The 27,924-nt window shown below is 42.1% G+C and overlaps 2 protein-coding genes across 43 annotated transcripts in view; both read left to right on the forward strand.

The window, feature by feature from the left end:
• The first annotated feature begins 3,704 nt into the window (after positions 1–3,704).
• LOC128256194 (uncharacterized) lies at positions 3,705–11,032 on the forward strand. Of its 3 annotated transcripts, none has more exons than XM_052986397.1 (5): positions 4,307–5,019; positions 5,568–6,279; positions 6,368–6,530; positions 7,197–7,503; positions 9,955–11,032. In XM_052986397.1, the coding sequence occupies exons 2-5, from the start codon at positions 6,172–6,174 to the stop codon at positions 10,775–10,777; spliced, it is 1,401 nt and encodes a 466-aa protein (XP_052842357.1). In that variant the 5' UTR covers positions 4,307–5,019; positions 5,568–6,171; the 3' UTR covers positions 10,778–11,032. The 3 variants fall into 3 exon arrangements, with proteins under 3 accessions (XP_052842356.1, XP_052842357.1, XP_052842358.1); XM_052986398.1 differs by having other exon boundaries at positions 5,669–6,279; XM_052986396.1 differs by lacking the exons at positions 4,307–5,019; positions 5,568–6,279 and adding an exon at positions 3,705–3,868.
• The window catches only part of LOC128256191 (sorbin and SH3 domain-containing protein 1), a 41,178-nt gene continuing 24,119 nt past the window's right edge, over positions 10,866–27,924 (forward strand). For 11 of the 40 annotated variants that reach the window (XM_052986349.1, XM_052986354.1, XM_052986357.1 and 8 more), the window contains exon 1: positions 19,784–27,801. In XM_052986349.1, coding sequence (XP_052842309.1) covers positions 22,197–27,801 — 5,605 coding nt within the window. In that variant the 5' untranslated portion in view covers positions 19,784–22,196. Of the gene's footprint in view, positions 10,949–11,076; positions 11,178–11,252; positions 11,321–14,289; positions 14,499–17,419; positions 17,488–17,843; positions 18,204–18,252; positions 18,449–19,764; positions 27,802–27,924 lie in introns of those variants that run through there. The other 29 variants (XM_052986385.1, XM_052986387.1, XM_052986393.1 and 26 more) reach the window with 18 other exon arrangements.

The raw sequence follows: 27,924 nt of genomic DNA on the forward strand, positions 1-27,924 counted from the left end.
TAAAATGTATAAGGAAAATAAAAAACAACTACAAACATAAAACTTAAATTGCAATAAAAACTATAATTAACAAAATTATAACAAAAATGTTAAAAACAAATCCAAAAACTCAAAAAAAAAATATTGAAATAAAAAACAAACATAAATAAACTACACCATGCTTTCAACATGTAATATACATAAAAGATAAAAAAAAAACAGTCATCTTAAAAATGTTACAACTTAATTCATGAAATAACTTGGTAAAAATGTAACATTAAACAAAAAATGTATTAAGTATATATAAAACTTAATTAAGAAATTACAGGAACGCAAAAGCAATATAAATAAAATTATATCAATAAACATGACCTAAATAAAATAAAGTTTAAATAAAATTTAGTAAAATAAAACAAATTATAACACAAATTAAAGTTAACTCAATCAACATAGTTTGTTCAAATATTAAATATAATTTGTAAAATAACCAAAATCGTAAATGAAAAAAGAATGTAAGAAATTCTTATCAAAATAAAATAATAAAAAAATGTAAAACTTACCAAGATTTAAATGACCCGAAATAATTCACAACAGAAAAAAATTAAAATCATCCAATGCATAAATAAAATCAAATTCAAACAACTTATGTTCGAAAATAATAAAACGGAAGTACAATACAATATTCACTGGTCCAACATTAGAAATTATAATAATAATCTTGTAAATAAAACTTTAAAAAATAAAACAAATCGGAAAATATTATACAAATACAAATAAAATAAAAAATTGGAAAATGAAATCAAATCATAGTTGAGTAAAATAAATTTTAACAAAACTTATTTTAGAACAAAAATTGAAATTTAAGATATGTTTGAAAATATAATAAAATAAATAAATAATAAAATTAAAACACTTACCAATTTCAATAAAAATTCACCAGACAAATGTCTTTAAAATTATAATAACATAAATAAAACTTAAAAAATCAAAATTAGAAAAATTATAATCACAGAATCCGTTTAAGAAATTAAAAAAAAAACCATAAACTAATTAAAACTGATCGGGGAATCCTCACATTTAAAACAATCATTATGCAACAAAAACATGCTTTGCTATTGGCAATATACATTGAGAAAACTTTCCTATAAATTTCTTTTAGTTCAGAATTAAACAAAATGGAAACCTTTGTCAAGAATATTGTTAGACCAACAAATTTATAGCTTTTAAATTGGTTTAACAAAAAACATTAACAAAAATAAAAAAAAAATATGAAACTAAAAAAGGCACAAATAAATTTTTAACTAAATTTGAGTTTTGTATGCTTAAAATTTGGAGAACTAACGAGTACAAATGTGGAAGAATTATTCTTTTGTTGGGTAGTCGCTTTGTTCATGGTGATCCTGCGTTAAATATTTGATTTCAACGTTATTTTTGAAACATCAGACTGGGTTAAAGTGGAAGTGAAGAAAAAATTTCCAGAACTTTTTGTAAATATTTGTGTCCGCGTGTAATTTTTGTAGATGGATGTCTTCATTTTTGAAAACTTTCTTTTGGTGCTATCTCAAATGTTTTTATATTTCTTCCGGACGGTTCTTCTTGAATATTTTGCTTAGACTTTAAATACGGTATCCTTCCCTCTCTATATGCTTGATTTTGTGATACTTTGTGTTACGTGGCTTTTTTTAACACCTTCAGTTTTACAACAAAATATTTGCTATATTCGCTCTAAAAAAGCTAAATATTTTTGCGATATGAGTCTGTGGTTAATATTTTTTGTAGTAATTTTGCCTGGATGTCATTACTTCATGCTTGGTGCAACCTCAAGTGTTTGTATTTAACTTTTTTTATATTTTTCCTTAAGCAATGATCTTATGGGTTTGGATTTTTTTGTAACGTGACTATAGAACGTGGAACTTTTAACACTTTCACAACTCTTGGTAAGGCAAATATTTGCTATATAATTTAAGCATTGCCGAAAATAATGGATTTGCTTTCGCCTTGTTAAGCTTGAGTACCGACTCTATTGTATTTCCTGTTGCTTTTATTTTAACAGAAGTTAAGAGTTATGAGCTGTTTAACCATTGTCGATTGGGTTATTATAACTGTGCTCTCCTTGTATTCCTGCAAAAGGAAACAAGTAGTTGTAATCTTCACCTCAAGGATATATTTTCTAGTTTAATACTTACATAAAACCAAAAAGAATTCCATGTATTTGAAGAACTTTTCAAAGTCGAATGATTATTTTTAAATAATGAACTTCAATTAACGGCTGAGGCCGCCACGCCAAATGGTGGCGGGGTGGCGGCTTAGCGATCTTCGAGTGCGATGTCGTCACTCTTCGGAGTATTAGACTGAACTGTGCTGCAATGCCGATTCGATCGGTCTTTTATACCGTGCGGAAAATCCACCACCAGCGATAGCTGTTGGAAATACTTTCGCATGACGCAGGCGTGCCAGCAGAGGGGGAACTCAACATTTTTTGGGAGGGGGTACGATTCTGAATACTGGGAACCAAGAACCGGGTGCGTGCCGTTGGGCCATAACAACAATAAAACGGGGGTTAGGCCCAAGGAATGAACTGAATTGGAAATGTTTATTTCAGTTTTATGCTGGTATGTCGGCACTGTCCCTGCGATCGCTTTACTTCTTGGCTCTAGATTCCGATTCTCGGTGGAGGGTTACTGGGTTATGTCACCCTCGGTTTGCCCGAGGTTTTCCCGTCTTGTGGGAACCGAACTGATCTAGGGCTACCAGTTGAGTGCATAGTAATTAGTCAAGATTTCTCTCGTTCGCTTTCTCACGCTCCTGGGGGTTTCTTTTGGTCCCTTGGCGAAAATCCGCCGAGGAAAGGTGTTCACCCAAATGTTTTCTCAAAGAACTGATAACAAAAGCCCTTTGAATAGGGGTACGGGTATCAGTATTAGGGTGGTTTTACGCCAGCTCCCGTGTCAGTTTGCCAACTACTGGTTGTTCAGATATGCTGGTTGCATTTAATTTCATTTAGGACTCTTGTGGGATCATCAATTGAACATGCTTTGGCTACTGGCAGTATGCGGGCTGAAGATGAGCCAAAGGTGCAGCTGCTGGGAACGGGAGTTCCACAAAAAATGCCCAAGAAGCTACTTAGTAAGAGTTTTTAAGTGGTTAATTGATGAAATTTATTAAACCCTCTTTTGTTATAAGATTTTCCCTTCAAAATGGTTAAAAAGCGAAAATTTACTTCTTAAGAAGTCTTGCCAATGTCAAAACAACTATCAAATTAGCTATTTAAATTAATTAAAACCAAATGAACAAATTAAGTAGGATAATTTAAATAATATTACCTTTAAAGATTAAAGGAAACTTATTTTAACAAAACTGTTAAATAGTTGTATGTGTTATGAAATTTAAAAAAATATAATTTAGTGGTTTAACGGATTTTCTGAATAGTTATTAGTAACCATAGTGGTATTAATAAATCTAATATGCCAAGTCATAGCAGTAGTTAAGTCTAACTATCTGTCTGACTTTCTATAAACACTTTATCTACAAATGTTGTTGGTAAAAGAGAAACACACCGACTGGACTGTTAATGGTTCTTCGTAAAATTCTCAAAAAAGTAACGAGAGCGTGTTCTGTTCACTACCTGAGCAATTTAATTAGGTGCATATCAATTGGGGCGATAGCACATCTTATCAATGGCACCAAGCTGATAAGAACTGGAGACTCTTCGACAGGCAAGCGCACAACGCTTCAGTTTAGTTCCAGTCTGTTTGGATTAAAGTTCGGTGTTCGGAAAATGGGGAAAATGCCTAGAATTTCCTTCTGGCAGCGTCCAAGAGTGACGCATTTTGCTTTTCTGGTCTTTTTCGTATATGTTTTTCTCCTCGTCGCCTATAAATTCCTACAAGTGAGTGTGACAAATTAGCTGCATTCTATTAGCTACAAATAGGCTCTGTCAAAAACACATCCGGACCTCCTTAAAGTACTAAATGGTTTGAATAATTAATATTTGGCTTTGAGTGGCACAAAATGAAAGAAATACCTTTACAAATTCGCTGCTTTTATTTGAACACGCTATGAAGAAAAACAAAAACAGAAATATAAATATAAATAATAATGGACACTGCGTCGTGTGTTATGTTGCATGTCCAAAAACTAAGTGTATTGCTGTTTTTCTGATAAAGCGTAAAGCGTTTAAGTAAACATTTCGAAATTATCCTTTAATGCGTTTTCTATGTTAAACAATGAAATTGTATATTTCGATACTTGGTAACAAGTAAAAAAATCCAAGTCCAATCCAACCATTGTTTCAGATTTAAAAGCCAGCTAAGTCCACAGTGACAAGCAAGCACTCATCAAATTTATTCTAAATCACCGGAAAAAACTCTAAAATTTCAGTAAAAATATTGTTGGGAACCAAAATATCTATAAATTTCGTCGTAGTTCAAAGTTTTAGGCCATTTTTGCCACACTGTGGCAGCGTTATTTTAACTGAAGCATCAAGTGGTCAACGCCTTCCTTCACTTTCGATTGCCATGTCCAAGACGAATGTATTAAATGCGGCAATTATACGCAAACATGTGTCCAAGTAAAAGAAAATCGCGTTTGTGTGTGCTGGTTGCTGGCTGCTGGCATGTGGCTATGTATAATTGATATATTTTCATTCTCAATAATAAAAGTGGAGGATGTTGGCCGTATTAACTTAAAAATAGCTTGGAAAAGCGACGCTGACTCACTCGAGGCGGCAGACATGGACATGGACACTCCAATCGGGAGACAAGCGTACAATTTATTAAGTCCCAGCCCCGTACAGCACCCACCACCCACCACCCACTTGTGGGGCATGGAGTACGCTTTGCAAGGCCCTCGAAGCTCTGCCGCTGCGCAGCTGCTGCGACGCCGCTGCGCTGCCGGAGGCGCCGCCATTTGATGACAGCGTCCGTTGACTGAGGCGCCAGTTTGATGCGAGGCGTGCGTTGATTAACTTGTTGCATACGCGTCCTGGAGAAAAGCGGAAAAGGAGAAAAGCGGGAAAGCGCTCGTTCCGCCCCCACCCTCGTTAGTGCACGGTGGAAAAAAACACCCATAATTACATTTATTCATTAGAAATGGGATTAAAATTGGGTTATAGCTAGGAAAGAGAAAGCAAATCATTTAATATGAAACTTACGTTTACTCCAGTTGTGATTTAGTTAAAGTGTGACATATATTATTGTTAATTAATGTAAAAAACCATCAGTGAGGATACAAGAATATTTCTTTGGCTAGTTTTAGCCCAACAATATTTAATCTTGTTAAAATCTCTCCAAAATAAGACATTTGTGGGGAACTGATGTTAAAAAAAGATTGCTGCAAGACAATGGAAAAATTCAAAATTAATTAACCCTAAAATCTCATAAAATCTAAAAGCCCTAAAATATATAAAAAGGATTGAGTGGCTTACAACAAAAAAACCCCTGCCATTTAAAAGCTTTTTATAACAAAGATCATAAAAAGATTTTTGTAAAAAAACATAAGGAAAGTATATGCGACGTTTATTTATTTGAAATAAACATTTTATTTTTTTTAAACTACAAATAACAAATTGGCCTTTGTTATTTTCGCAGAGCAAAAGTGATATAGACAATTAGGGGATCTATTTTTAATGTTCTATTTTGTGGTGAATTGTGGGATTAAAAAGCTATAATTTATGGCATTATCCGACCAGGCGAATACACTACGTATCATTTGATTCTGCCAGTGTGTGTGCGCCATAATTATTTGCTTATTGTGGGGCGCCGAGTGAACTTGTGGCCGGGTGGGTCAGTCGAGCGGAGGTGGCCAAAGAATGCCGAGGACGGGCGGCAGTCGATGGTGATGACACTGAAGGAACGCCCCCACATTGACAAGCAGCGACAACCGCACACGTGTTATCGCTAATCGATGGCCGGCCATCAAGAGCCCTAAGCAACTAAGCAACTAAGCAACTAAGCAACAGGAGCCGCTTAAGGTTGACTGGAGACCCAGAGCCCGAGAATCAGAAGACCCCACCCCACGAGACCCAAGACGTCGGCGTCTCGGTCAACGTCATCGCAGCCGTTGCCACCACAGTCTCGGTCTCGGTCAACGTCCACGCAACGCGCAGCTAGAAAATAAATAAACAGTTTTAGTTGCCGTCCGCGATTCCTGTGGAGCGGAGTACCCAGCGCTATACTTTCCCCCACTCGAGAAATGCTGGCCGCCCAGGAGAACCGCTTTCAGCATGTGTACTTCGCACTATCCGCACTGGTGGCCGGCGCCATACTCATCCTGGTCTACATCTCCATGCGCTCGAGCCTTGTGAGTGTGGCGGATACCATTTAGCCACTCATCGATCATAGCTTAGTGATACTCATCCTTCGGCATCCTTTCGCCCTTTCACTTGCAGAACGAGCGACTGCGCGAGGATCTGGCCAAGGCGCAGCGCCAGCTGATTTTGGAGCGGCCCAATCCGCACTGGGACTACAGCAACAGTTGGCGTCGGATCGGCAATGCCACCCTCAGGCACGAGATCTATTCGGCCTACTTCGATGCCAGGACGGATATCATAGGTGAGTTGGCCAATGCCGTGTCAAGAAATATTACAGAAAATAATGAAAATATTACAGAAATGAATTTATTCATTAATTTAGTCCTATCATAGTCGGGGTCCACTCTTTAATGAGTGAAAGTGTGATGAAAGTTATCAAAATATTTGTGTTATACAGTTCTATACTTCGAGATATGTAATTTAATAATGACTAAAAAAATATTTAGAAATGTTGTACAGTTGATAATGTTCTGGCCATTAAAAAAAGTAAAAGAATTAGAAGGTTGCTATGAAATAGATAATCAAAGATATCGCGCTGTCTTGCAAACCACTTTTTCCGAGTTGCCCATAGATGTACAAATAATAAAAGTAATATATAAATACAGTTCTTATTAAAATTAAAGACTTATCATTTCACAGCATGAACCAAACTCCAAAGCTATTTATATCCATATCAACACGTTTAAGATTGGGTAAACTATTTTTAAGTTTCCCAGATACGTATTTCTATTTGCGTACATTGATAGAATTTATTAAAATACAATTTAGAGGATAGCATACCCTGACTATATTATATTTGGACGAGTTCAATATAATAGCGATGTTTAAATATGATGTGAAATAATTATTTCCCATTTTTATTGAAATACATACAGCTTTGTATTAAATACATGATTATTTACTACAGGAAATGTCCGCCTGGATGAGGAGCAGATGACCATAGGATCGCTGCGTGTTTTTGCCATTTTGCCGGAACGCCTGCGCGACTCCAGTGTGAGCTGCATCGTGCGATTCGCGGACTTCACCAGCCAGGAGATTGTGGCCGAGGAGGCGGGAGCTATGCACGATGTGCACAACAACACATTCGCGGCCTGGAGCGTCATGTGTCCGCTGCACGCCTCCCGAAACGCCCCCTTGCGACTGCCGCATGCGGTGGCCTTGGCCTACGCCTCCAATCGAAACAGTCACCTCAGTCCCACCTTCGTCCAGATCAGGTGGGTGCCTTTTATCCAAAAAAAACCTCCCGCAACTAAATGTCAACTTAATATCAAATCTCGTTGTTAAAACTAACCAAAAAGTGGGATAAAAAAAAAATTCATTCTGAAATCTAAGGACATTTAGTCTGGTACAGATTATTTTTTTTTTCAATTTAATTAAGTTTTTTTATACACTTGCAGAGGGTATTATAATTTCAGTCAGAAGTTTGCAACGCAGTGAAGGAGACGTTTCCGACCCTATAAAGTATATATTCTTGATCAGCATCACTAGGAGAGTCGATCTAGCCATGTCCGTCTGTCCGTCTGTCCGTCTGTCCGTCTGTCCGTCCGTTTATATGCAAACTAGTCTCTCAGTTTTAAAGCTATCTGCATGAAACTTTCCCAAAAGTTGTCTTTCTATTGCAGGTAGTATATAAGTCGGAACGAGCCGGATCGGACGACTATAGCATATAGCTCCCATAGGAACAATCGGAAAAATAAATGAAAAAAAATTATAACTTTGCTGTTTTTTAATTTTTTGTTTAGTTCTTCGACATATAGTAATGGTAAAATATTTCCGATTTACGGTTTAAATTTCATCAAAATCGGACGACTATAGCATATAGCTCCCATAGGAACAATCGGAAAAATAAATGAAAAAAAATTATAACTTTGCTGTTTTTTAATTTTTTGTTTAGTTCTTCGAGATATAGTAATGGTTTAATATTTCAGAATTACGGTTTCAATTTCATCAAAATCGGACGACTATAGCATATAGCTCCCATAGGAACAATCGGAAAAATAAATGAAAAAAATTATAACTTTTCTGTTTTTTAATTTTTTGTTTAGTTCTTCGACATATAGCAATGTTTAATTATTTCAGAATTATGGTATAAATTTTATCAAAATCGGACGTCTATAGCATATAGCTCCCATAGAAATAATAAAAATATATAAAATAACTATCTAATAATTGAGCTGCAAATAATCATAGTTTCAATGTTTTTTTTTAGCACATACTCAAGTAAATCATAATTTAAATGTTTTCAAAAGTATTTAATTAATGCAATAGCTGCAAGGGTATATGAACTTCGGCTTGCCGAAGTTTGCTTTCCTTCTTGTTTTTTTTTTAATTAAATAAATTTGTAGAAACTTGTTGTGCAGTTTAGGAACATTTTCTTTTTTACTTAATTACTTGTTACTTAATAAAGGGTGTTACAAAAAGGTATGTTAATTTTAAATGTTTATAACAAAACGCATTTAACTTAGATGACAAGAATTAAAATGTGTAAAGTGGTATACAACAAATTTTAATGTTTTCCAAATACGTGAGCTACCTTTAAATTAATCTGCTCCTTATTCTTATTATTTTTATACCCTTGCAGAGGGTATTATAATTTCAGTCAGAAGTTTGCAACGCAGTGAAGGAGACGTTTCCGACCCTATAAAGTATATATATTCTTGATCAGCATCACTAGGAGAGTCGATCTAGCCATGTCCGTCTGTCCGTCTGTCCGTCTGTCCGTCCGTTTATATGCAAACTAGTCTCTCAGTTTTAAAGCTATCTGCATGAAACTTTCCCAAAAGTTGTCTTTCTATTGCAGGTAGTATATAAGTCGGAACGAGCCGGATCGGACGACTATAGCATATAGCTCCCATAGGAACAATCGGAAAAATAAATGAAAAAAAATTATAACTTTGCTGTTTTTTAATTTTTTGTTTAGTTCTTCTACATATAGTAATGGTAAAATATTTCCGATTTACGGTTTAAATTTCATCAAAATCGGACGACTATAGCATATAGCTCCCATAGGAACAATCGGAAAAATAAATGAAAAAAAATTATAACTTTGCTGTTTTTTAATTTTTTGTTTAGTTCTTCGAGATATAGTAATGGTTTAATATTTCAGAATTACGGTTTCAATTTCATCAAAATCGGACGACTATAGCATATAGCTCCCATAGGAACAATCGGAAAAATAAATGAAAAAAATTATAACTTTTCTGTTTTTAATTTTTTGTTTAGTTCTTCGACATATAGCAATGTTTAATTATTTCAGAATTATGGTATAAATTTTATCAAAATCGGACGTCTATAGCATATAGCTCCCATAGAAATAATAAAAATATATAAAATAACTATCTAATAATTGAGCTGCAAATAATCATAGTTTCAATGTTTTTTTTTAGCACATACTCAAGTAAATCATAATTTAAATGTTTTCAAAAGTATTTAATTAATGCAATAGCTGCAAGGGTATATGAACTTCGGCTTGCCGAAGTTTGCTTTCCTTCTTGTTTCCAATAGATTTCTTGCAAGTCTTTTTGTGGGTGTATTTATTTTATGTATGTCGTTCAGAACTAGCAAGAAACACATCAAGAACTCCCATATTTTCGAGTATCAAATCAACCCAACTGAATAGCCCAGCTTTAAAGATATCCCCTCTAATCCTCTCATTTTTTTTTTAGCTATCCACGCAACATGACCAATCTGTTTGGCCGATCCCGTCCCGCGATCTCCGTGTGCGTGGGTCCCCTGCAGGAGAACTACTCGAATGTGCTTCGCCTGGTGGAGTTCGTGGAGATGTATCGACTGCAGGGCGCCAGCCACTTCTACTTCTACTACGTGGAGGCCAGCGAGGAAGTGCGTCGCGTGCTGGAGCACTATCAGCGGATCGGCCTGGCCGACGTCTTCGAGTGGAATGTCCAGGCTCATCTGCAGGATGTCCATTACGCCGGCATAGTGGCGCAGTTCAACGATTGCGTCTACCGGGCGAATGTGGTGGACAACTACCGGTATGCGGCAGTCGTGGATCTGGACGAGGTGGTGATGCCGCTGAAGCACAACACCCTGGCCGAGTATCTGCGTCAGTGCGATGAAGGCCGCACCGCCGGCTTCGTCTTCCGCAACGTCTTCTTCCACCGGCGGGACAGCAACGACACCTTCAACGCTCCCGCCCACGTCCTCAATCGGTTGCTGTACACTCAATCGAAGGTGCGGAGAACGCTGGAGGTGCTGCCCGCCTACGTGCGCAGCAAGGTGGTGGTCAATGCCAGGGCCATTGTGGAGATGGGCAACCACCAGGTGTACCGCTCCGCGCCCGGATACGCGGACCACGTGGTCCATCCAACGGTGGGCCTGCTGTTCCACTACCGCGACAAGTGCATCAACTGCAAGATGGTGCTGATCGTGGACTACACGGCCCGCAGATTCGGTTCGCTGCTCTTCGATCGAGTGGACAACACGTGCCTCGAGGTGTTCCTGAACCGTGGCATCTGCGACTTGGTGTAGCCCCAGTCCGGCCAATCAGTGGTTCCGATCATCGACAGACGCCCCCTAAAACCAGGCAGAGATCTCTCGGGTCAGTTGGTTGCGTGGCCTCAGCCCGTCGACATGCTGAAGTTCTGTTCGCTGCGAAGGGGCAAGGAGCCAGCGAGTGCGGCTCCCAAAGTGGTTAAGAGTGTACGACAAATTAGTATAAGTCCTAGCCGTTCCCACTAAGTGTTATGCCGCAATAAAAAGTGCTTTAAGTGATTTGTGATGTAATCCGAAGTTTGTTTTGGTTTCCATTTCGCCCCACATCCCATTAGTCATCGCTGCGGCTGAAGGATGTCCCGCTGAACGACGTCCAGCTGCTCCGAGTGCTCCACGCTCAGCGGGAGCGGGGTCCTCTGATTTTGGCCCTGAGCAGGTGAGCAGCTCGGAATCCCTTCCTTTCATTTCCTTTCCTTCGCGGAGGTGAGAACTCCCCCTTGTTCACTTTCAGTGCGGAAACTTGCCGGAAGTGCGGAACCCCTTACGAAAGTCGTCAGGTGGTCGAAAATGGAACAACAGGTGAGCAATAGAATATATATTATATATATATATATATATAACAAAGAGCCCTATGCTATCCGCATCCTGCTTGCTTTTACTAAAACCGTGTAATGAATTTGAATTAATCAAATATTGTGGGCTTAATGTATCGCTTTGTAAGTAATTTGATTTGGTCAAGTCCCCTTCACAACCAACCATGTGCATATATGGTATCATTTCCTCCCTCAATTTGCTCAAAAAAAAAAACGAATCGGGTCAACCATTCAAATTACACTTTATGACAATTATTCTCTTGGGATTTATTTTATCAAAACCAAAATGTTGTTCACTTTTAGAAACCAAAATACACGCTATACTTGGTTGTTTTTAAGGTCATCTGGGGTCTGACTCATTCCCTCATGATAAAAACATGTTGAAGTATATTTTGAGTTTTTGGGAAAAAAACGGAAACAAAATGTTAAAGAAGTAACATGTGTTTATATAGTGACCTAGTTTACATGCCAATGGTTATTTATTTGTTATTCTCAAAAATCAACTTTACAACATTTAACTTAATCTAACTATCATTGAATAAAAAACACAAGAGTGTTGCATTTCTAATTACTTTAGCCATAAAGCAAAATTGATTTTCTGCATTCATGTAACATGCCTCTGCATAAACGAGCACAGAACCATAAACAGTTTAGTGGGAAAAGAACAGAGCAGAGAACAGCTCACTCCCTAGCAAATGGTATTGGAAAAATAATAACTAAAAGTGCACGCCGAACGATTTCAAAACGAACCCCTTTCAGGGACCCTCCCCCTCCACATCCACCACATCCCGTTCCAACACCCCTCTCCTCCGTTTCACCCCCCTCACAGCGCCTCTGTCATCTGTTGGAGCTTGACGACGCGAACGACGCGACGATGACAATGACGCTGGCATTATGTGTTTACGGGGGTGTTTTGACAGGAGAGGGCGGGGCCGGGAGGGGTAGGGGATTCCGGGAATCAGGGGGAGGGACGACCCCAGCATAACGGGAGGGTGCAGAACGAATGGTCACTAACTAAGCCGGGAAAAATGTAAAAACCAAATGAAAGTCAACATAAATGCGAGCGCTGCTTCAAAAGTTGGTAATTGAGGTAGAGTTAAAAACAACTTAAATGGGAAGTCAGCTGAAAGAAAGCGGTTATAAAAATCTAAATATACATTTTTTTTTAATTTTTTGATTATTTAAAAAAAAAATAAGGCGAGGAAATTGTGTCGATCTCCTCTTTTAAAACTATTTTTGATACAAGATTTTGTTGGATCTATTGGTTATAAAATAGGCTAAAAAAAAATAAATGCAGAACCATGCTCAGATCCTAATTATGATGAACGGAACAAGCGTCATTTGTTGATTAATGCCAATGTTATAAATTATCTGGAAAGCAAGCTGATTTACGCTGTCTTAAAATCTGAAATAGTACCACATTAATAGTTGCTGTTTAATAACAAAATTGCAATATTTAAAAAAAAACTTAAGAGCCGCTAATTTTTATTCGCTTCTGAGAACTCCTTGATCAACCCATGGCCATAAGTACTGCCACCCGCAATGTCGTCATCGTCATTCATCGACTGCCTCCACTCCAGACATATGTCTGTGCCCGTCGACCAGTGACTATAATGCGAGTGATATAGCCCCATGCAAGTCCCAGTTCCGATTCCAGTTGCAGGCCAGCCCCAGCCTCTGCCCTAAACCAGATGCGCACATGCTGCGGCACAATGCACTGACAATGATTGGATTCTTTTGTTCTGTTTGCTGGCCAGGCCGCGTCCCCCCTCCTCCCTTCCCCCTCCGCGCTCCCAACCCCACACCCCCACTCAAACTCAAACTGACCCTCCGACCCTCGCTGTGCATTTGTGTGTGAATTTATGCATACAAATTTGAAAAATATCGGATCTGTGGTTCGTGCCCGCCGAACGCAGAACGCAAATCGGGGGAGCAGCAACAACAAAGTCACCATGGACAAGAGTCATAAGAATGATCCGAAATTGAAATACCCCTGAATCATTTTGTGTACAAAAATATGAACTTATGTACCCATTTATATATAATGTAATAGATCCATAGATTTTATTAAATTACGAATCTGTCTAATAAACACTTTTAGATGTTTTTATTTTAAGAACCAATTTGAAAACCCAATAAAATCAGAAAAGTAAATCTAATATTTTTATTAAGTTGATTTTTAAATTAAAAACTTTTAGAAATGTTTAAAAAATCTGCAAAGACTAACAGTTAGTAAGTAAAGCATATTTAGAATTTTTCTTTTTTTATATTTTCTACAGTAATTATATCATATGTGAAATAAAATTAAACGTTGGATATTAATTTACATATATATTTTAAAAGGGTAGGTATGTTTCATTAATTCTTCTTAGTATAGCATAAAAATATTGAATATTTATTATTCCTCCAACATATTTAATTGATAGTCATAAGTGTCAAGAAATGTCCCCCAAAAAAATTTGGTTGAAATGTAGATCTATACGCAAATTACAATTCAATTTGTTGTACAAGATTTCTATGACACTCAATATAAATAATAACATAATGAATTCATTTCTTTGTATTTCCCACCCCCAAGTATGAAATATTCTTTTCAAGTCGAGTATACCCCTGTGTCCTACGATTACTGGGTGTCGCTATGGCAAAACATCAACAAGTCACGGCTCTAAGCCGGCTACAACTACAACAACCAGTGCAAACAGCAGAGACCAGTCCTCACCCACCACTCGACGTCGACGTCGGCAGAGGCAGTGGCAGCGGCAGTGACAGCGGCAGAGACAGCGACAGAGGCAGAGACAGCGGCAACAAGTCACTAATCAACAGGCGACTTTTGCTCTCTGCTTTTCTGCTGCTGCGCTGCTTTTGCTCTGCTTTTGCTCTGCCTTGGCTTTGCCTGCTGCTGGCGTGCTTTTTGCCATCGGTGTGTTGGTGTTATACGATACGACACCGTGTTCCCCAAGCGATTTAGTTACTACAGAAGTTTTGCCAAGTCAAGTTGTCGCGAGCGAAAATCTATTAATTTTCTGCTGCTATTTTTTGCGGGCGATCAGTCAAGTTCAGTGGCAAATAGATAAACCGTAAAAAGTTAGGACGGGCGCGTGAAATGTATTAACTTTTAGCTACCGTTGTTGCAAAAAAAGCGCAATAACAGCAGGCCAAACAAAGTGAGTTACCCGAATTACTCGTAGTTTAAGCCACCCCATTCAAAAAATCCGTTCAGAGCTTGAGTTTGGCCCCCTTTTTTTCGTGTCAGCGGGCCAAGAAGGTATTGACCCAGTGTCATCAGTTGAAAAAGTGTGATACCTTCTTGGCTTTGGCTTCGTTACGTATTTAAATCAATCGAGCAGTATTTGATTATGGGGTTCCAATTTCAAATTCAGCAGATAGGCAAATGCAGACCGAATTTGGGCTAATCATTGCCTGTGTGTCTGCTGATAAATAATACCCCGAAAATGGCACAAACTTCTTCTTTTTTTTAGGTGTATATCGCCATATATAGATCTGTCTGTGCATATGTGATTTTAATTTGTTTTAAATTATACAGTGCAACCCTTTTTACTCTGTTGGACATAGTTCAATTAAGTGGCTAATGACCGGATGTTAGTGTTGTGTTTGTGTTTGAGTTTGTGCCCGTGCGATTGGTGTGTTGTGCATGCAAATGAAGCCGGGAATATGTCCCGGAATTTGGGTTTCGGTTTCGGTTTGATTTAATAGTGAAATTAAATTTTTAAAAAAATTAATTTCGCCCCAGTGGGTCAGACCGAATTGAATTCATAATTCAATTGGCGACCGGCACTCCCCGAGCTCGTTCACGATTAATTATTATTCTCTATTCGGCGTTCTTCTATCGCTGAACTGAAAGAAAGCCAAGGCAAATAGCGAACACTGTCTACGTACTATTATTTATTCTCCTTTTGTTTACCGTTCCACGACGTCGGCGACACACAAATTTTTGATAAGCCTCAGCTGCTGGCGAAAAGACAAAATTTTTTTGTTATTACCCTACATGTGTGTTTGTGTTTTGGCTTGGCAAAGAAAACACACTTGCAAAAAGTTTATGTCAATTGCTAAAAGCGATAAAAAGACAATAAAAGTAGAGAGAACAAAATCGACTGATTATGACTGTATGGTATTGTAAAATGTTTAAAAACTGTTATTAGTCTGGCGATGAATACTCTTTCGCATTTCTAGAGCCATTAAATGCTTTAATATTTTTACGACCACTTTGCACCAAAATTGTATTTCCCATAAAGTTGGAAATGCCTTCTAGAGTACTTTTTCTTGTGTTGCTCGTATATGTGTATAAACTGAAATCAATACGTCTAACAAAGAACCTTTTAAAATCAATACGACTAACAAAGAACCTTTTAAAGTGACAAGCTCTTTGTTTACTTCAATCGATTATAAAGGAAAGGTGACCTAGTTGAATGCGTCTCCTTAATTTTTAACTAGCAGCTGTTTTTGTCCCAAGACGGTTTACTTAAAGTTTGTACACAATTTAATGAAATTATCGTCATTATTTGACGGTGACTCAATCAAGTGCGGTCATTGGCTCGGGGAACACTCCTCAATCAATTTGGGAGCCCTTTCAGCCAGCCCAAACCATAGACTATTGGTTGGAGATATTGCGGTTTCTGGTTACCTCGGGGTACATATCTCGGGAGGGGGCCACCACTGCGGCTACTCAATTTGTTTGTCGGGTATCTATTTAAATGGCCTGTGTCACATTAATTAGCCATGAGGCATAAATGAGTGATTGCGATCGATGGTCGCGGTTGGGAGGCTTTTGTTTTTTGGGATCCGGCTTCCAATTGATTATAAATGGTGTCATATAAAATATTCAATGTATATATTACTAAATGTTTATCAATAATAAAGGTGTTCAATAACAAATGTTTTCCCTTGTTCTTAGTATATTTGCGATCTATTCGAAGTATACTTCTAGGCGAACAATATATTCATCTTCGTTAAGAAGTTCAAAAGAGTGGATAAAAAAAATCATTTAATTTAAAACTAAGCGGTATTTTGAAACGGAATAGTTTCTATGCAATGCTTAAAAAATTAAATATTATTATCAAACTTGACCTTTTTTTAACAAAATACATAAATCCACTATTAATAATATTGATTTAGCAATTATTTTTTTGTTTTTAAGATACATTTTAAAGCTGTTTAAAATAAAGAATTTTATATTTTTGTAAGTAATATTAGAAAATCAACCTTAAAATTGAACAAATAAATAAATGCAAAGTTGAAAAATTAATATAAAGTAATTTTAAAAGCTGGTTACTATTTATATTTTTATAGATGCAACAAAACAAGGAAAAAAAATAATTTTTACAAATTTTTGTTTTAGAAGCCATTTACAACCATTTTCTAAAATAATAAGTTGCATATAAAAATTAAGTGAAGTCAAGAAGCAAATAAAAAAGCCTAATAAAACGACTAAAAGCCACCTCTACATTTCTGATGCCATTTTCGGCTAATTTAGTCTAATGTTTACCTCCAAAAGCTCGACTTAAATCGGTCTGCTAATGGCGTCAGGTTTACTTTTCTGGTAGCGCCCCCGCAGTTCGACCCCCACCGAACCTTTCCAAAATCGTTGACCATTGTGTCGCTTGGCCATTATTTCATTATGATAATTTTGCCAGCCTGTTTTGTGGCTATCTATAAAGTCGTTTTGCCGCCGCTCAGCTGACGCAGCTGACTGGCTTTTTGGCAATCATTTTGTGTGCCAACGACAAACAAAACAGAATTTCAGTATTGAATTGTGATTCAGTATCTGAAAAAGCAACACAAACAGAATTTTTGACAATGCAATTAGCGTGAATTTGTTATTTTGCGAAGAAATGACTTCAGATTTTTGTGTTCAGCTGGCAAACGTTTTGGTTATATAATTCTTTTGTTGCTCCGCGGTTCAAGTTCTCAAATAAATCATAATGCTTGAATAAATATTGATAACGATTTTCGAGTTTGCCGAGCAAAAATTTCATTCTTATCTCTCTCTGATTTTTGTCGGCTTATGTTGAACGATAAGTTAACATCATGCTAAGTGATTACAATTGTGATTCTGGTACAGTGGAAATTTCTGTGGTGAATAACTCATAATGTTGTGAAAATGGTGAAACAAAAGTGTTGGAAAAACCTTGAAAAGTATGCTTTAATTTAGTGTACAATTTTTGTACTGCATACTTTCAGTTAATTTCTTTGGTACTTTCAAATCTCTAAAGTCTTTTGTGCTTTTTCATATTTAAACTTCAATCAAACAAAATGTGTTTGGTTTTTCGTAAAAATGTTTGTTTATATGACTTTGAAATTTCTAATATTTGTATTAAATTGTTGGGCTGGGCTAAAAGAATTCCAGCAACGCAATACAATCAAGGGATGTAAACAAATGTAAAATTCAAATGACTTTCCGGAAAGCCAAAATATACAAAGCACCTCAAAATACCTAACTTCGCACTTAGCAATTAAGCATTGTTTAAAAATTAGCATTCCCTCGAAAGTGGCATACGGATACAGAAAATAACAAAACCGTTTAACCTTAACTTTCTAAGCTAATCAGGTTTATATTTTGCTTATGATTTCATGGAAGCCCCAGAATAGCACTCCAGTCGTCCGCTGTTTATTCCAGAAATCGAAAGCTGCTTCCAGCTGTCAGCAGATTGGCGCAGTGCCAAAACATTTCTAATGTCCGATACCAAGCGCCCAGCAAATTAGTAGCTGTACGCTGGCAAGCGATTTGCCATCGATTCCAGTGAGCGAAAGAGAGGGCATGAGGAACGGAGCGAGACGGATGGCAATCAGCAAAAAAGTTGAAGGCTTTGTTAGAAACAACTTATCTGCGTTTAGCTACCTTTTCGTATGTCGTATGTCGTATTTCGTATTTCCAGGTGAACGGGGGAAGCTTTCGAAGCTTCGGCTTCAGTTGGGCACTAGAACTTCGACTTTGACGTTGTGTCGATCGAGCGACAGCTATATAGACTTGATAGCTATCGGAAACTACACTGCACTACATAGTCGGTTTCGGAATTGTAGTGATTTTCCCACACCCCCAGTTGTGGTTTTCGAGTCGCCGATTGATTTCGCCCTTTAAAAATAGCCCCGTGTTTGTGTGCGTGTGTTTTTTGTTTAGTTTTCCTCAACTTCACTCTCTGTGTGTGTGTCTTGACTTCGTCTAGGGAAATTGCGGGGGAAAAGCGCGGATGGGGAAAACCTGCCAAAAACTGACGCAATAGGGCAAAGTTAAAGTGTTTGTTTAGGCCGGTGCCAAATTCAACTACTGTTATTAGTCGCAAACGTTGGCAATTACGCGCAAACTTTGGCACTTGGATGCAAGGCACTGAGATCATTATTCGATTTTAGAATATGCCCCACAGATAAGACAGCGATGTGGCCCACTGTGCGGCGGAGACAGTGGGTCGGCATTTGGCGGCGGCATTTCTTTGCCGCACTTGCAGTTCAGTTGGCTCACGTACGCGGCCTTTGATGCAACGCTTTTTCGCCGATGCCGACGATTTGCAATTAATTGGGAATTAAATTGTAAGAACGTGACGTCAGACCGGGTTCGATGTTCTTGTGGGGCGATTCATAAATTAATTCACTAAGCGCACATTGTTTGTGTTAATACTCTGTGTGTATATGTGTGTGTGTGTGTGTGCGTGTTTGAGTGTGTTGTGTAAAGGCAAACAAACAATAAGTAGGAAGAGAGAGGAAAACAGACATGTGCTCAGCTCGTTTATGGGAGAACAAAATGCTCGGCGCAACGCTGGCCAAATAAATAAGCAAAGCGTAAAAATGACAGCACCAAGACTCTCAAAAATCTATGCTAATTAGCAGCAATAACAACAAAGGCGAAGAGTGTATCTGTGTATCTGAGAGAATGTATCTCGAACATATAGCCCCAGCAATATAAGTGCAAAGCCAACAAATCGGCAGGCAGCCAAACACTCGGAATACCCTGAAAAAACATCAGCGACAAATAGTGAATGCTGAGTGAATGGAGAGTGTTTCTGTAATCATACTCCATTGGGAAAATGATAGTGACCCCTGGGAATGCTAAGACTGTGAAAGGAAATGTTAGAGAGGAAAACCAATCAATTCGCAATTAAAATGTAATTATTTTTTTTACCAACAAAAATGTAATGGTTAGTCTCCACAACTCTCTTGATTTATTTAACACATTTTATAACTAACCAGATTCAAAGATAAATAAAAGTTAAAATAAAAACAATTTAAGTTTATGACCTAATCGTTTCTCATTCGAAATTTGTTATACTTGACATCTTAAAGTTTATTATTACTTATTAAATACTTATATTTATGTTTATACAAGCGACTAAGAAACCTCTAAGACAAATAATTAAAAATATGAATATATATTTGTATTAAACACTATCAAGAACTCTTCATTCATGGCAAACAATTTATTAAGCAATGAGCAATCTTTGTTGTTTGAAATCTTAATGAAAGACTTCTTTTGATGACCTCCTAAGCTTGTTTAGATATAAAAAATGCAATCTGCTTTGAATTTCCAAGAAGCCAATATTACCTCATTGCATTGACTTCTCCAACCCCGATTTCATTGAAGGCAAAAATTTGCGCAAGCCACACCATGTTCTTTATCAGAAATGCAAAATTTATCAGCGATAGCCCAGAAAAGATAACTAAAATGTGCGCTGTTCTACAGCAAATAAATCGAGGCGAAGAAATCAATTTCGAATTTGTTGATATAACGGAGCAAGAAAAACAGAAAATAGGAGCCACTACAATGGTTCCATAGATAGCGGCTACTTGTTTGTACGTCAGTAACTTAAACGAGTAGGCCCAAATGAAATCCGAACGGAAACCGAAACCAATTGAGGAGCATACACATTAAGTGTGTGGGTTCCGTCCAAAGGGGGAAGTGATCGTTTTTAAGTGGTTCCTAATTGGGATCCCGGTGCTAGGCAGCCTGTGTCACACTGTGCAGAAACCGGGAATTGCATAATGCCCGGGCAAAAACCCACATCACGTGTCTGGGTCGTCTGGCACCTGACAGCCCCACTGAAATTACTTCAGTTCGGATCGGTTCTGGCCGGGGGAAGTTGATGGAGAGCTGATGATGATGATGATGATGGGGCCGCAGGCCGCCAGACAAAACAAGAGGAATTGAAAGCCATTAAGTACCTTTAAAAATAAAAGCGGAATACTACTAACCGCATGGCCCACTAGGATGATACATGCGAGTTCTATATATATATATATATATATATACATGCATATACGCGTGGATATATGCTTCTTCAATTATTCAAGAGTACACCGAAAGCAGAGACTTGTGACCACAAAAATCAAAGAAATTACACACGAAAAATATCTTGAAAATGCCATAAGTTGTATATAGATACACAGCCACCGTAGACTCATCAGATACACACACATACACAAACACACACACACACACCCGCGAGAAGATATAGACAAACTCAAACTGTGGCAAACTATTTCCGTATTGAGTTCTCTTCTTCAATGCCCTGCATCAGATCTATTTGGGCATATTGCAAGGCAGCTTTTCGCTTTACATACATTCAAAGATTTGAACTATGAAATTACCAAATTACAACCCTTTAAAATTCCCAGATAAACGTTTTTCTGACCTCTAAATAATTTATTTTTCCCTTAATGTCTTACATCCTTCATTCTTGAGCATTTATCAAATGAAATTCAAGACAAAAATGTGTGTTTTGTGACATTTTTAAAAATGTATTTTCGAAAGCATATATTCATTGGCTTAAATTCCACAAACAAATTATGAACGTGTTCCAAAAACATTTTCTAATATTTATGGATGCGCCAAATATATTTTCGAAACGTACGATTCGTTTCTCTTCACATGACTTTATGAGTTTGTTTGGCTTGTGGAAATTGCATTGACCTAGAAGCTATACCATTGTATTGTTGTTTTTCGGTCTCTTGGTTATTTTGATGTTTTTGGAATACCCTGCAATTTGTTTTGGTTTTGCACAGTTCCCTCAATTACTCCCACTCTCCCAATCTCTCTCTCTTTGTGCCTGTTTTTCTCTGTGTGTATTTTGAAAATGAGCATCATTATGAATTCCCCGATTTGTTTTCTGTGTGTATATTTTCAAATACTTGCATCCGAATTGGGCCGTGCTCGCCAGTGTGTGAGTGGGATGATGGGAAACTGGCTCCCGGCTGAGATCGTCGAAGGCCCACGGCCCATTCCTTGTCCGTCGGTCGCCAGCGCCACGAGGAGCGGGATACGCGGTCTTAAAAAATATTTCAAAAATTGAAATCGCAGCTAAAATCGAACATACCCCTAAACAAAAGAAAAAACGAGAGCGAAATTTCAGCATTCAAAACGCAAACGCAATTTAATTTGGCCAAAACAATTCAAGACAATCAAAGACAAAGGCGCGATCTCGACGGCGAAAAATAAACCTGAAAACATAACGATTTCGGACGCGTGCCAGTCGGCGGGCGGTGCGCAGTGGGCGGGGTGGCAGAGACGCCGGCAGCGACGTTGGCGCTGCGCTTTCATATGATTTTCCGCTCGTAGTGCTCTTTTTTGTTATATTTGTTATTTTCTTTTCGTTTTTTTTTTTTTTTTTTGCCGGCTGTCGGCTGTCGTGAGCAGAAATGCCGCCGGCTCTCGGTTCTCCGTTCAGTTCTGTTTGAGTTTCTGGCGACGAGTGTCACACACAGAGGGAACTAGAAATAAACGACATCGAAAGACGAAACAACATCCAAGTTGTACTGTAGATTCTGGCTGATTAAGAAACACGAAACACACGTACACTCACATATTTCTCACACTGCAAACTGCATTAGTTCTGATCGAGCGAAAGTGGACGTAGACGATGCCCAATAACCGCAATCGTAATCGCAATAGAAATCGCAACAAACGCAATCGAAACCAAAATCAAAATCAAAATCAAAATCCTAATCAAAATCAAAACGAAAACGAAAACAATCAGCAGCAGGCAGAGGGGGCGGAGGAGCGGGAGGAGCAGCAGGAGCAGCAGGATTCTCAGATCGCAGTAGCAACTTCTTCTTCCTCCATAGATGATAATGGAAATTCTGGCAGCGTTTCAAATGGGCCAGCGGAAAACAGCGAAGCTGTTGTTGTTTGTCGCGACCAGAGTGTGACGAGCACTCTTGAGAAAACCGAAGAAATAGATAAAATATTCGAGAAACCAGCAACAGTCATCCAACAAGAAGAAGATTTACACGCAGAAATGGGTGCCAAAAACTCAAAACATCGCAAGGAAAAGTCCGATAAGCCGGCCACCAATGGAAGAGCCGAAGAGCAGGTGCGTCCACCACCCACAATTATAAGAAGGCCACCAGGCAGTCCGCGCCAAGCCAAGGTCATAGTTCATCGCATTGTGAGGGAGGAGGAGGCCAAGGCAAATGGCCAAGTTGAAGCACAGCAGCAACACAAGGTTGCGGAATCCAAGGAGCAGCACTTGGAGGTTGAGGCATCAAAGAAAGAAGCACAGCAAAAGGAAGCAACTCAAGAGCAACTTCCAGAAACTAGTCAGCTATTAGAAGACGCACAGCAGCAACATGTTGCAGTTGCACAAAGTCTAGAGGTTCAGGAAGGCAAAGAAGACGATCGGGCATCACCAAAGCAAGATGAAGTGGATAATTCAGAGAAGCAACCACTTAAAGTGGAACACCCAAAGCAGCAAACACTACAACAGGAGCCAAAAGAACCGGAGCAATATGTGTTGCAGCTTGAAAAAGCCATGGAATTTGTAGAAAATGCACACCAGCAACATATGGCTGTTGTACAAAATCACCAAAAACAAGAAGATATAGCACAACAACAACAGCAACATGAAGCACAAGACCAACAGGAGGTACAAGAGGCAGAGCAACAACAGGAGTTGAATAATGCCCAGCAGCAACATGTTGCTGTTGCACAAAGCCCGAATGATCAAGATGGCTCTAATGCACAACAACAGCAACCGGTATCCTTAATGAACAATGTTCATCAGCAAAATGTTGAAATTGCTTCCAAATCCTTGGAGAAAATCCTGAAGCCCGTTGTAAAACCCGAGCAGCACTCCTCCAAGGTGATTATCCACCAGATCCGGCTGGAAACCAACGACGAAGAGCGGGCGCGTAAAGGTAAGCCCACCTTCGAGGAAATCAGCAGTACTTCCGGCTCTCTGGCCGGAACTCTGTCCCCGCCGCCCCGCTATTTGGTGGAATCGCCCAAGAATGTGTCGAGCGGTGGCCAATTCTCGCGCTTCTCGCGCGACGTGCAAATCCAGGAGCTGGAACTGAACAGCGATTGCAGCTCCGGCGAATTCAATTCGCTGCAATCCCCGCTGGTCTGCGAAGCGGACTCCGAGTCGGAGGGATCGGCGGCCTTGGGGCCGGAGCGATGCCCGTCGGATCAGCAGGTGGTGCCGTCCGGCAGCGGACGAGTGGAGCAGCAGGAGCAGCTGCGTCAGAAGCGCGCCCAGAAACGGAACGCTCTGGAGTCGCACTTTCTGCCGCAGCTGCTCAATCCCCGCTACCTGGACAGCATCCTGGAGGAGAATGGCGGCGAGGCGATGAGTTTCCGCAACTCCTCCAACTCCTCCGATCAGGCGGGAATGCGCACGCCCAAGCTCAACGAGACCTTTCCCAAGAGCCAGCTGGACTTTAGCCGTCGGCACAAGCGACGCGAGGAGGCCCCCTTGCCGCTGAAACTGGAGACCAAGCTGCTGGAGGAGTCCGCCGATCTGGAGAGTTGCACCCGTCTGCAGAGCGCCCTGTCGCCCCAATCCGAGGACGCCGAACTGGTCTACCTCAGCTCCTCGGCCTCGAGCAGTGTGTCGGACCTCATGGAACTGGAACTGGAGCAGGCGGCCGCTCTGGCTGAGAGGGCTCTGGTCGATCTGGACACGGATGCCAGCCGTCTGATCCTACGGCCGGATGATGAGATGAGTAGCACTAGCACTACTACGGCGGACAGGAGCGAGACCGAAGCGGAAACGGAAACGGAAATGGAGACGGAGACGGAAAGAGAGGGAGAGGGAGAGGCAGAGGCCGAGGAGAGTCGCGAGAGCACACCTGTTAACCCGACGCTCGCCAGTTCGCTGTCGTCGCTGCTGAGCGCCGCAACGCCCACGCCCACGCCAACACCAACACCAATGCCTGCCGACCGAGAGCAATTAGCAAAAGATACAAATGTATCTGGCGGATCGGCGGTTAGTTTCGGGACAGCATCGCCGCTGGCGGCCACGCGCGAGGAGTTCGTTCGCAACATGGACAAAGTGCGCGAGTTGATCGAGATGACGCGGCGCGAAGAGGAAATGGAAATGAACATGGAAGTCCCTTCGACCGGTACGACGCGTTCGCCGTCGCCGCCGCCTGTTCCCCCGCCCCCCGTAGAGTCGTCCACTCCCTCCGCCACCGGATCCAGTTCCCTGTTCCACCTCACTCCCTTGCATTTGAGGCGGCAGGAGTCGAACGACTCCCACTGCTCAGACAGCACCACCCACAGCCAATGCACGGCCATCAACGTGGCCAGTCCCCCTCCCACCGCACAGCCACCCACACCGCCACTCAGACAAAAGCCTGCACCACCACCACCACCACCACAATCACCACCACCCACAACCCAATCAGAGCCAGAGCTTTCAGTTGCAGATTCGGGAGATGCAGATGCGGATGCCATAAAGAAGCTGCGTCTGCTGTGCACCGAGCAGTTGGCCTCCATGCCCTATGGCGAACAAGTGCTCGAGGAGTTAGCCAGCGTGGCCCAGAATATAGCCGATCAGTCGCACAACAAGATGCCCTATCCACTGCCCCAGTTGCCGCATATCAAGGAGCTGCAGTTGAACGCCGGCGAGGGCAAGTCCTCCTCTACCTCCTTCTCCTCATCCGCCTGGCTAGGATTGCCCACTCAATCGGATCCGCAGTTGCTGGTATGCCTATCACCTGGCCAGAGGGAACTGCTGGATGCCCAAACACAGCCGGATGATTTGCTAGATGCCCACCAGAAGTTCGTGGAGCGAAGGGGCTACCATGAGCTGACCAAAGCCCAAGTTCTTGAGCAGGATCAACAGCAGCAGCAGCTTCAGCAGCAGCAGCAGAGCGAGATGCTCAAGACCGCGGCCATGATGCGCGAGTTGCGCAAGAGCCTCTCGCCGCCGGCACCGCCCCTCCCACCGCCGCCCGTGCCGCTGAAGAGCGCCGAAACGGCGGCCAAGGCGACCGCTCGTGAAAACGCCAAGAGAGATGACGCAAGCGAGCAAAAGCAGATGAAATCGTCATCGCTTGAAAATAAACCAAGGCGAGCAGCTGATCTCGGTGAGCAGCAGCAGCAACAGCAGCAGTCGGCAGAGCACCGCCAGAGCAGCAGCATCACCTCCACCACCACATCAGAAGCCATGTCCAGTGCAGCCACAAGCAAGTTTCCCACGCTGGACAGCATGGAGAGCGAGCTGGCCAGGATGTTTCCGCAGCACAAGGGCGACATTTTCGAGGAGCAGCGCAAGCGCTTCTCCAACATTGAGTTTCCCAGCAGTCACAGTCAGCAGACCGGCAGCCAAAGTCAGACCAAGCGGTACTCCAACATCGAGACGAGCAGCTACGAGTCCAAGAAGCGCTTGGAGAACGGTCAGGTGGTCTACGATGTGAGCACCTCCAGTCGCGAGAAGAAGGAGCTGGGCGATCCGCCGAAAGAGCAGCCCGCACCGCCGCCCATCCCGCCGCCGCCAATTATGTCAGCAACGAAATTAAACGGCGGCACTTTCATTGATGGAGACGTGGCGCCCAAAAATAGCCAGCCAACAAAAGAGAGCGGCAACGGTACGTATGAGGAATTTCGGCAGCGTGCCAAGGCCGCGGCGGATGCTTTTGGAGATCAGCAGCAACAGAATGGCCTGGATCACGACCGCGTGTTCAAGGACTTCGACAGGCTATCGCAGCAGATGCACGCCGAGCTGCAAAGCAGCCGCGAAAGGCGGGAGAAGTCCGCCTCCCTGTATGATCTCAGTGGCTTCACCCGACCGGCGGCGGCACCGGCGGGTCATCCGAAACTGGAGGAGCTGCAGCAGCGGCGACACGCCCACATGCAGGAGCTGGAGAAGGAAATCGAACGGTCGGCCAAGTCGCGACTGGAGCGCATGTCGTCGGTGCCGCGCCAAATGGAGGCCACAACGCCGCAAACCCATGAGATTCCCATAGAACTAGAGTCCCGATCCCGTCGTGCCGAATCGCTGTGCAATCTGAACGAGCCACCGCCACGTCCGCACACCACAGTGGGTCACTACAGTCACCAGGCGGCCCAGGACGACTGGTCGCGCTATGCCAGCGATTTGGGCTACTCGGAGAACATAGCTCGACCCTTTGCCAGGGAGGTGGAGATCTGCTACCAGCGACAGAACCAGAGGTGTCCACCGCATGGCATCAGGGCCCCACGGCTCTCGGCCAGCACCAATGACCTGAGCAGCTCCAGCCAGTACAGTTTCGACAGCTTCAATGCCTACGGCGGCAGGCGGACCCATGCCCCCATGCTGAACCAGGCGCAGCAGCACCAGCAGCAGCAGCAGCGACCACACTACGGCAGCTGTTACTCCATGATCGAGAGGGATCCCAATCCCAGGTACATAAGCACCACCTCGCGAAGGGGCGTGAGTCCGGCACCGCCGGCAGTGGCACCACCACCATTACCATTAGCACCACCGCAGCAACAGCAGCAGCAGCAGCAGCAGGTGCCGCCACCCGCCTACGATCGCCAGCAGAGGAGATCCTCGCTGCCCAGGGAGCTGCACGAGCAGCAGCTGAAGTACATACTCTCCAAGGAGGAGGAGCTCAAGTTCGAGGTGGAGCGACTGCAGCAGGAGCGGCGCCGTCTCATGGAGGAGATGCAGCGGGCGCCGGTTCTACCGGCCCCTCAGCGCCGGGAAAGCTACAGGCCTGCCGCCAAGCTGCCCACATTGAGCGAGGACGAGGTCTTCCGGCAGCAGATGGCCGAGGAATGGATGAACAAGGTGGCCGAGCGGGAGGAGCGGCGCCAGCACAAGATCATACGCATATCGAAGATCGAGGACGAGCAGGACCACTCCACGGTAGACAGGGCCACCATAAGCGATGAGTTCCTGGACCGCGTGAAGGAGCGTCGCCACAAGCTGGCCATGCCAGCGGACAGCGACTGGGAGAGCGGGGCGGAGTCGCAGCCCCAGCCGCAGGCGCAGTCCCAGCCCGAGTCGGATGTGGAGGCGGCACCGGTGCGCATACTCGAGGGCCAGGCGGAGGCCAATCTGCGCCAGCTGCCCCGTCACCTGAGGGAGTTCGCCAAGTTCTCCACCAGCGAACAGCTGCCGGATGGCGGCCAAATGGAGCGGCACGAGGAGCAGGAGCGCCGGGAGGAGGCCACGGACAACTCGCACAGCAGTGCCACCAAGAAGACGAGCATCGTGAAGACGTACAAGGTGTCGCGTCTGCCGCCTTCCGTCCAGGGTGAGTTTCCCGGCCCGGCGTTTACCGGGGTGTCCAAGGGCGGCCGACCCTATCGCGAACGCTCGCTAACGGCGCGGCTCGTGCGCCATAACATCCCCCTGGAACTAACCAGTAACCACAGCT

Source organism: Drosophila gunungcola (genome assembly GCF_025200985.1).
Source record: "Drosophila gunungcola strain Sukarami chromosome 2R unlocalized genomic scaffold, Dgunungcola_SK_2 000013F, whole genome shotgun sequence".
Taxonomy (NCBI): Eukaryota; Metazoa; Arthropoda; class Insecta; order Diptera; family Drosophilidae; genus Drosophila; species Drosophila gunungcola.